The sequence below is a fragment of the Equus caballus genome, chromosome 6, assembly GCF_041296265.1.
Source record: "Equus caballus isolate H_3958 breed thoroughbred chromosome 6, TB-T2T, whole genome shotgun sequence".
In the NCBI taxonomy this organism is placed as follows: domain Eukaryota; kingdom Metazoa; phylum Chordata; class Mammalia; order Perissodactyla; family Equidae; genus Equus; species Equus caballus.
Window position 1 is genome coordinate 18246525 of NC_091689.1, and position 10643 is coordinate 18257167.

The following is a 10643-nucleotide window of genomic DNA, read 5'->3' on the forward strand; positions in this document are numbered from 1 at the left end:
TCTGCCCCAGCTCTCCTGCCGACTCCTTCTGGCCACAACCAAGGCCATTACCGCTGGAGGACTCAGAAGTCTGTCCTTATTTGTAAAATGAGGACATTGGACTAGCCCAGCAGTAAGGGCCTTCCAGCTTGAGTGGATGTCAGACTTCCTGGTAATAGAAGGCCCAGAGGTTTGTAACTGATTCTGAGTGCTCTGATAACCTGATTGCCCTGGACCCTCAAGCAACCTGCAGGCCAGTGTCAGATGTTCTCTTCCACCATGTGCCGGCTCTGCTCTCCATGATGCCCATGAGCAAAGTCCTAATGCCATGCTAGTTTAACTTACACGTTTTCCAAGATCTCAGAGGTGCTGTTAGAGAAGATTTGATAAGAACAATCCACTTAAAATTTCTATTTCTCCCACAAGATTTGGCTTAGGTTTTCATTCTTCTACTAGTGATTTGAATTTTTGAAATCCTAGATGTTAATACTTCATTGTTTGCTTTGCTCTTCAACTAAATTATAAGATTCAGTCTTATAAACATCTTAATGAAAGTGAAAACCTCTGCTTTCTGCTTCCTTTGCGTTCCTTTTTCCCATCTCCCCTCCCGGTAGCACTGTAACGCACTGCTGAGTGCGTAGTGAGTCCCTCAGAAAAGCCTCAAGTGAATTTCAACCTCGCTGGCCATTTATTGTTATTTCTGCCCGTGTGCGTTTGGATGTGAATGTGTTTGTTGGTTTAAAATGACAGCACGGTCATCTTGTTGGTGCCTTTCTATAGTAGTTAAAACACATGGGCTTGGGCACAAGACTGCCTGGAGTCTGGCTTCACGTCCTACACCGTGTGCTGCCAGACCTTGGGCAGCTGCTCTCATTCACCCTCTGTGCCTTCAGGATCTTCAGCCCTAAAAGAAGGCTCATGATCGTACCTTACTCCAGGGTTGTTTTGAGGATTAAATAAGAATGTGTGTGTCAAGTGCATGACCCAGGGCCTGGGACAGTAAGCATCTAGTAAACTTAGCTGTATTATTTTTATTAACACATGGTCTCAAATTTTTCTAACATACCAGTACCTTAATTTAAAGTCTACCAAAGATACAAACTAAATTTCTAAGAAATTTACTGCAGTGACATCAGTTTAATTTTGCCATAAAATATTTTCCTGCATGTTATTAATGGATAACATTGATTAATAGGATTTTAGAAAAATTCGTGTGAGGCAACTAACAGAAATGTATACATTAAAAGATTGCAGTATCTGTAAAGCCAAATAGATGCCCGTTACTCAAAGGAAACCACCTTTTCTAGTCCTGGGACCTGAAACAAATTTGTCCCACTGGCACTCTTAGAGGGGAATTAAATCACGGTGTCACATAGTGGACACAGTCCTCAAGGTGACTCTGCCATCAGTCAAATGCTCAACTATTGCAGTTCCCTGAGAGCAAATCCTTGAGGAGCCCAAACAGTGCCCATCCTCTGTCCTAATCCTTATTCCTAAGTCAAGGACAGGATCTGACCCATCTGGAGGAATGTTATGGACATACTCTTTGGGCAGTTCTCCGTGAGAAGAATTTCTTACAACTAAGACTTATGGAGCAGAAAATGTTAACTTGCATTTTCTGTCAAGAACTTGGGGTGTACATATTCTGTTACTGGTTAAAGACAGATCCAATTGTTTTGCTCATCAGTTTGATGATCATTTGAGGAGAGGGTAGGGTTAAAAGTCTTCTCTGAAAAGAGAGAAGTCTAACTTGCTTGCATACTAAATAGATGGCCATCCCACCTCTGCCTAGAGGTGAGCAAAAGGAATAATGCACAGGCAGTGCTGGGTTAGCTCTAAACCAAGGGTCAGAAAACCTTTTCCACAAAGGGCCAGAAAGTAAGTATTTAACGCTTTGTGGGCCGTGTGGTCTCTGTCAGTTCTCCTGTCTGTTGTACTGCGAAAGCAGCCGTAAACTTCATAAAATTCATAAAGGAATTTGTTTACAATAAATGAATGAGCATGACTGTGTTCCAGTAGAACTTTATTTATAAAAAACACACAACAGGCTGAATTTGGCCTGTGAGCCATAGCCTCCTCTAACCACAGATGATTGCTGGCCTGATAAGGACCCATCATAAAGCATAGGCACTACGAGTTTTAGCATGTCAGACTGCAGAGCAGGCTTCCTTACCACCAACCACGACCAAGGAAAGCCTCAGTAAAGCACTGACAGCCAACAGAATCATACTAGTACTGCAAACTTTGGGAACTCCAAAAACCTGTTCAAAGTTAAAACAAAACGTATATATGTCTATCTGTATTTATATATGTAAATCTTAAAGCTAACCAGCCTTCTCTCCTAACTTCTCGAAAGTGTGACCTTGGCCTCTGTGCGTCCTCATTTCCATTTCCTGCTTCACTGCTGTAATCCAGCTTCTTCTACCCCTTAAATCCCAGTGACAGGGTTCTTGGCGGTGAGCACCGTTTCATACATCTAGTGCGCCTTGTCAGTTCTTACATCGGTAGCATTTTGCATTCTCCAGGTCTTCATTTGTGTGTTCTTCCCTTTTTATCCCCAAAGAATTTCTTTTCTCCTCCCCATTTCTAAATGGTATTCCTCCCATTACTCAAGTTTGAACCCAAGTCGTACCTTCTCTAGGGCATCTACCTATTTAACACAGCGCTGAATTTCGCCTCTGTTCTATTTTAATTACTTTCTCTCCTTGCTTGATGCATTGAAAGAGCAGGTAACTTTTCTCTTTGTGGTTGTGTTTTGGACTAGTTTAGTTCTTGTCTGTAAATACGAATTTTTTCATTTAACACCAAGAAATGAGAGCTGACTCAGTGAGAAAACAGTGAGGGGAGGGGAGTGATAGTTTGTGCATATGGAGTTTGGGTAATGGAAGAGGAGCAGATTTAAGCTCTCTGTGGGCCTGGCTAGCCCTGGGAGGGGATTGGTCCCAGGAGCCGTCTTCATGGAGGTAGTCAGCGTGCATCCCCCTGGGGGTCTCTGAGCACATCGGAGGAAGGCGTGAAACAGACCGGCGGAAGGCGTGAAACAGACGGGAGGAGGTGAGCTTGGGCACCGGTTGGACTTTGCAATGTTAGAAGTTTGTACTCAGCCTTTATGATGTGATCTACCAATCTTTAAAAAAAAATAATCCTAACATGTTTTCTTATCTCTTAGTTCTTCAGTGAATATGAGAAGTTGCTTCATTCGGAAAATTATGTGACAAAAAGGCAGTCACTCAAGGTATGATGGATCGTTTATTTTATGTGGTTTATTTCTCTTCACCCTATGTTTGAATTTTGGGTTTGGGGAAAGGGAGATATGCTGGTATGGTTCTTAGACCTTTGGGGGAGAATACATTTGTCCGTGGTCAAGATTTCTCTGGAAAGGAACAGGGTTCAGCAGTGGTCCACAGGGCCACTACCCACCTCTTTGTAAGTTAGAGTTACCAAAATGGGGGACACAGCATTTTGAAGAGGACTTTCTCTCTCAGCAGTGCAGTGTTTTAGATTTTGAAGTGTATTTTTAAACTTAGAATCCTATCAACTAGATAAAGGCAGTGCAGTTGTGCACTCCCCAGATGCTGCCTGAATGGCACAGGCTTGCCGTGGGGAGGTGGGTGGGAGATGGGTGCGGGTGATGAAACTGGGGACCATAGACGGGTTCGGTTGCTTCGTATCACAAGAGGATATGGACAGTTCCATTGGAAACTTAAATTTAAGACTTAAGACTCTAGAATAGTGGTTGGCAAACTACAGCCCATGGGCCAAATCTAGCCCACTGCCTATTTTTATACATAAAGGGTTTGGTTTTTTTTTCTGTATATATAAAGTGTTATTGGAACACAGACATATTCATTTATTTATGTATTATCTATGGCAGTTTCAGGCCACAACAGCAGATTTGAATGGTTGCCCTAGAGACAGTATGGCCTGCCAAGTCTAAAATATTTACTCTCTATCCCTTTACAGAAAGTATGCTGACTCCTCCTCTAGAAAATTCTTAGTTAATCAATGCGTACCCCTCATTGTGTCAGTAAGTGGTCCTGACGGGAATTATAGATGGAATCAGAAAGGATTTTGAAAAAAAATCATAATTCCATTTATATTTTTTGCCAGGTCCACTTTAAATTCTATTCTGCCCAGAGTTCTTCCCCTCAGAGGTGTCTGAATCCATTTGGATCAAGACTCCATTCCTACTTCCCTCCTACCTGGGGCCATCACCCTAGAAGACCTTATCTTTCTATGGAAATTGACTAAAGGACATCAGCAGCATCTGTTAACTTGTGTCCTTTGATAAGAACACTCTCTACCATCTGAATTTCCAAAAGAATCCTTTCCTTCTGGCCAGTTACTTCCTTCTTTCCTCTTAAAGCTGTAACTCCCACAGTCGGGGCTAATAATAGCCACAACCGGAAATGCGTCATTACTGAAATAGTCCAGTGAGGTTGGGGTGCTTTCCACTCATTGCTATTGCTTGGGCCTAGCCTCCCAGCCACCCCCAGTCCAGTGTCGGGGATCCTTAATCTATTCCCCATCTCCAGGTCTTCTGGCTAGATGACCGCTGGTGAGTCTAATGGCTGATAAGAGCAATCTTTTCAGTTTCGGGGGTGGATGCAATCCTTCTGGCAGCTGTTTAAGGAATTTTTTCTCTCGGTACGTCAGTGTAATATAGTGTAGGCTCCCCTGTGATCCTCAAAGTGAAGTAGACATATGCCAGGATCTTCTTTTATCCAAGGGCCAAGACGTCCGGCGCTCCCCAGCAGTCACACAGAGCAGCTGGGAGGAGTCATTGTCTTCTAAGGCCAAGGAGGCCAGACGGGATTGCCTGCAATAGTAGCTTCCAGGGCTAGGACAGCCTCACAGGGGAGAAAATGTTTTTTTATTGGCAAATCAGTAGACTTTGACCATATTCTGAATGCTTGGGCTGTTTAGATAAGGAGAAAGGCTTTCGAGACCTTTCTGCCACTTCAGAATCACCAGCCTGAGAAGGAACCTTGAGGCGGCCATGTGTGAGACCTTGGTGGGGGGCATGAGCACGTCGCCCACTTACGCCGCTCCCTGTAGCTCCTAACACCTGGGGAGCACACGGAGCGGCTGGGAGGCCCCGTGGTGCTTTAAAATGGATTTTAGTTAGTACTTTCTTTTCCGCAGCTGTGTGGGCATTTATTTATTCCTATATTTATTTTACTGACAAATTTGTATTCCCTGTGCAAGACTTCCAATTTTTTATTTTTATGTCAAAAGAAATGTAAAGAATTATCGGTCGTCCTCCTCCAGACAACCAAATTGAAATGAGCCGTTTTCAGTATTTCTTTGGTTTCTGTGACAGAAAATGAACACAAATAAACCCATAAAACTTCACATACTTAATACTAACTTTCGAGGCTTCAACAGAGTAAATGCTGGTCGGTCCTTACCTTGAAAGTTACAGATTTTGTGATTCTGATTGCTGTGAAGCCTCTCTGCTTTTGAGTTCTTCCTATAAATTCTTTATAAACCCTAGCTAGAATAGATTTGTTTTCCTGCACACCCGGTTGTTTTTTATTTAGTTTGATGACATGTTACTTACCTAGAGATGAGTTATCTGGAAAGTTCAGGGATCTGGAACATAGCCAGGAACCCAGAAGGGAATTAGCAGAAGCAATTAAACGATGGCAAAGTAGCTCTGTGTGCACATTTCCCTTCCCTTAGAGCCCACTCCGGGCCTCTCTCTAGACTCAGGTCTAACCTGCTTCACATGATTCACGCTTCACTTCTCACTACACTCTCATGAGAGGTAGGTACTGTTTATACACTCCCATTGTACGGACGATGAACCTGAAGCACAGAGAAGTTCAGTAATGTGCTCAAGGTTACATAGCTCACAAGGAGTGGAGAGCCAGCATTCAAAGACCGGCAGGGGGTGCCAGGCCAGGCTCTGCCCCGCTGTGCTGCTGCCTCCGTTCACAAGGACCACAGCCTGGCTCCTCCCCGCTGCATGTTACACCGCCTACATGCTCAACCTCCACTCGAAGCTGGCACACTGGCAACAGGAAGAGGGGACTGCTGGTTTCAGAAAAAGAGAAATCTAGAACAAGCAGTGGCGGTTTAAAAATTAAGGGCTGATATGGCATAATCAGCTCTTGTAGAACTCAGTAAGCCCTGAAGGCACAGACATTTTTTTTAATTAACATCATTAACGAGGAGGAGTCACTAAGAAAAACTTGGAGTATCTTCAGGATACTTTGCTTAAGAAGGAACAGAAAAGTATTTGTTTTTATAAACCTTTCTGAATCAAATATAATAAAATGATAAGTTTGGCATGTTCAGGGGTAAGTGTATAGAAAACTTTGGACATGAAACCCTTTGTCCTGTGAAGTTCAGATAAATCAAAAAAATATTAACACTTTTTACTTAAGCTAAAGTTTGTAGTTAGTTAAACAAGAATTATCAATAACTTCTCTTCTGACTATTTTCTTGGATAGTTTCTTTTTAGTGAGATAACATAAATGCATATGTTAAGAGTAGGCTCTGACAGGGGCTGGCCCTGTGGCTGTGTGGTTATAGTTCCACACGCTCAGCTTCGGTGGCCCAGGTTCAGATCCTGGGCATGGACCTAGTCCACTCATCAGCCATGCTGTGGAGGCATCCCACACACAGAGTGGAGGAAGATTGGCTCAGATGTTAGCTCAGGGTGAATCTTCCTCACACACACACCAAAAGTAGGCTCTGACAGTCTCAGATTCTGGGCCAGGTGTGCTTTGAATGTCCTCTTCAGAGAGCAGTGCCGACTCACCATCGGCTTAAACCCCAAAGGGAAGGTGGGTGTTCAAGTGGCAGAGAGTGGGCACTCAGTAGTCTTTAGGTCATAATTCAGTTTAGTCCACCTGTCTTTTGAGTGCCTACCAGTATTCTGTGCTTAATAATGATAATTATGAAATGAATTATTTTGTAAATCTTGGTTTTTACTTCAAATCTTAATGATAGTTTAAGAGTAATTGTTTAAATGTCTTCTCAGCTTCTCGGTGAACTACTATTAGACAGACACAACTTCACAATTATGACAAAATACATCAGTAAACCTGAGAACCTCAAATTAATGATGAACCTTCTGCGAGACAAAAGTCGTAACATCCAGTTTGAGGCCTTTCATGTTTTTAAGGTATAGTACTAAAATCATAGACAGTATTTCCCTCTGGAGTTGTTAGTCTCATTTCATTTACAAATTACTGAAATATTACTAGCCTCATTTTGGTAATCTAAGTGATACAGTTCAGTTAATTTTCATATTTGTGTGGTACAACATTTAAACAGAAAAATAGACCCAGAAACAGTGTGTACCACTTGGATTTGGGAACAAGAAACGTTTGTTTATAGAGGAGTGTTATTTATCTTTGGTGTGGAAGATTATTAATCACAAAGTAAAGGGTAATTCATTTCTTAATGCTTTCCATGGAGGTTTTTATTCTTAAAATGCATTCTGACCTTCTGCGCCCAGAAATAATTTCTGCCCATTTTTATCCTAAAATCAAAGTCTATATGTACGTATAATACTGACTACTAAGTTTCAGAGCATGAATGAATGTGTCAATCCTCTTTGTGCTAAAATATGCAATTCTTTTTTTTTTTTTTTCCAAATTGTAAAATAAGGTCTTCTAAAGCAAAAACCTCTGGAGTAATTGTCCTGGCCTCACCACAGGCCCGGGGGCACGGATTGTGCACTGCGCATGCCCTGCTCGCTGCAGCGCACGTGGCTTGGTGTCGGTCTTCCCTGTGACTGATGTTGATTTCTCTCCGCGCAGGTGTTTGTGGCCAATCCCAACAAGACGCAGCCCATCCTCGACATCCTCCTCAAGAACCAGACCAAACTCATAGAGTTCCTCAGCAAGTTTCAGAATGACAGGACCGAGGACGAACAGTTTAACGATGAGAAGACCTATTTAGTTAAACAGATCAGGGATTTGAAGAGACCAGCTCAGCAAGAAGCCTAATTTCCAATAAACATCTAAAATATTAAATCCAAATTCAGCATTTGCTGTTAGCTATTCAGCATCAGGCACTCTTATCGATTCATGAGGAACATTACTGCTAATCTGCTGTTAAGTGAACGGTTTTTCATTTTACCTTTTTTGTTTATTTTAGTCCAAGTTGGAGAACGTAGCTGCTGCTTTCTTGCACACTAGAGCACACGTGGACTTTCTCTTGATCTTTGTGTCATTTCAGAATTCAAAGACTCCGTTGGCCGTAGGAGTTCTGAGCACGGCTGGGTTCATGAAGGCAAACGCAAGGATGGCAGTGGTTTAGGGAAGGAGGGCCTTGGTGTTGTCAGATGACACCCACGTGTTTGCGTTTATCTCTGTTAAAGGTCTGAGCGAAGATCCTTGGTAAGATGGTTGCCTTCACTAAAGGAAGATTGTGCAGAGCTTTGTTTGAAATCCGAGGGGAACTGTATCCAAGATGTGAGCTTTTGGGGCGGATAAAGTTGACATGCGAATAAATCGATACTGAAACTTAGCAACTTCTCAAAAGTGTGAAGCTTCATAAGGTCATAAGGAAAATGTATATATGCTTTTCACGGCTTTCTAGAATTTTTTGACATTTGATTTTCTTGAAACTTGTAAACCTGGATATGTCAAAGGGTATTTGTTAATTTTACTTTTTGAAGGTATTTTAAAACAGTAGAGCTAGCAGCAACACTTCGCATTTCATTTCAACGATGCTTACAGGTTTCTTTTGTATATAATTCTTAGAGTGCTCATTTCTTTTAAATGATTTAATTTGTACAGCAGAGGAATGTTATTGTATTAGTATGTAACTATTACCTAATATTGAGTTTTTGCAAAAAATGAATGCTCATATGTAATTGAAATACTTCAGATCACATGAAAATGCTGATTTAACGTTTAAGTATCACAGCATTAAAAGAAAAAAAAGTAAACCAATCCTTTGTATTCAGTTATCTGCTGGGGTGCCATCAATAGGCTAAGATACAGACCTGGAAATCAATCAGCTACACTCTCCTGCGTAATATTGGCCTTATTCCTTTAAAATGAGTCAGGAGTTCGCCAGCTCTATGGATGATACCGATTATGCTAAATTAATGCTGATTCTTTGTGTGTGTGGGAACCTCTGTAGAGCACCTTTTCTTTCTTAGAGTAAGTAACCCAGTACAATAGTTGTGAGACTGAATAATTAAAACTTTGGCTTCTCTTAGGAAAAGAAGAGTTTCTAGTCATAGGTGTCCTATGGGGAAATTTATTTTTTTTAATGTCCTGTTCCATAATGCTGCAAATTATCAGTATTTATAAAGTAACTGATTTTGCACCACTCTTTTGTTACTGTGACCACAGCAGAACAACGTCTCCTAGAATCTATGTGTCAAGTTCTTAGAATGGTGTCTGTTCATCTTAGTGATGCGAAGATCACAACTAACAACTTACAAATCCAAGTTTGCCAGTTCGAGTTCAGCATGGCTGTAGCTGATTAAGAAATTTATATAATTATCCTTTGCTAGCCTCTCTTACTAACTGAATTATGCATCAGCCAGCAAAACGAGACTCCCAAGTAAGGTTTCAGCAGGTTTTAAGACCTCCTTCTAGGAACACCAGTTAGAAAATAGCTCCCAAACATCTAGATGTATTTCATTCTCTTTAATTAAGATGACAGTCTACATTATAATTGGTTTTCCTGAGGCTGTCTTTACCAAAATCTGAGTAAAATAATTCATGTTTTTCTATTGGAAGTAGGGAAAGTGATCCAAGCTCCTTTGAAATGCAAACATCCAGTGTTTAGGAAGGCAGACGTGGCCGTGATGAAACGCTCTGGGTCTTGCCGTCTAGCGCTGTGATCTGGATGTGGTGTGAGCACATCAGTTACACCGAGCGGAAGAGAGGTTTCCGTGCCAAGCTGGGTCTTAGAACTTGAAACAACAGAACAGCTTCCATGCTGGCAGTGCCATCAGCACTAGAGGCCTTTGTGTGGGGAACACTCAGGGGTGCAGCGTGTCAAAGAAAACATCGGTGTGTTACTAGCGCATTGGAATCTGGAGAAAGTTAAGACTTTTTTTTGGTTACTTTGTTTTTAAACAAAAATGTGAAAACATTCAAAGTTGAAAAGTTGCATTTGAAGTTATGATCATTTAATATATTCATATTACCAAAACTATTATACTGGAAGTGGTTTCTTTTTGTGTTATAAAGGTTTAATTTTACATAAGTCAGTTACTCAATGTGATTTTTAACCCTTAAAAAAAAAAAAAAGATGAGATGTATACACTTGTTAACAATGCCATGAAAGCATTTCCTTTCTCCCGAGGAAAAGTAAATTTCTTATCAGAATATCTGGCTGGCCCTGTAATTTAAATTAAAATAAAACTTTGGAGAAACAGCATGGTCCATTTTTATGACGTCTTATGGCTAGTTGCATTTCTGTCACTATGAACAGCGCCATCAGGAGATACACCAGCACAAATTTTGTCACAAACTGTAACTGGAGACAGTTAACATACATGCCTCTCTTAAGTCTTTTTTCCTGTTCAGAGTTTTTTTCTTGGTGTCAAAAGTGCAATTTCCCTCTGCTTTGGCGGCCCAGAGTTTGCTGGTTTGGATCCTGGGCGTGGACCTACACATCGCTCATCAAACCATGCTGTGGTGGTATCCCACATAGCAGAACTAGAATGACCTACAACTAGT

At 41.4% G+C, this 10643-nt stretch overlaps 1 protein-coding gene across 5 annotated transcripts in view; it reads left to right on the top strand.

Annotated features, from left to right (window-relative positions):
• The window catches only part of CAB39 (calcium binding protein 39), an 83319-nt gene extending 72981 nt beyond the window's left edge, over positions 1-10338 (top strand). For all 5 annotated transcript variants that reach the window (XM_070270645.1, XM_023642533.2, XM_070270646.1 and 2 more), the window contains 3 exons: positions 3149-3214; positions 6971-7114; positions 7755-10338. In XM_070270645.1, the coding sequence (XP_070126746.1) occupies positions 3149-3214; positions 6971-7114; positions 7755-7943 (399 nt within the window). In that variant the 3' untranslated portion in view covers positions 7944-10338. The remainder of the gene's footprint in view (positions 1-3148; positions 3215-6970; positions 7115-7754) is intronic.
• The last annotated feature ends 305 nt before the right edge of the window (positions 10339-10643 follow it).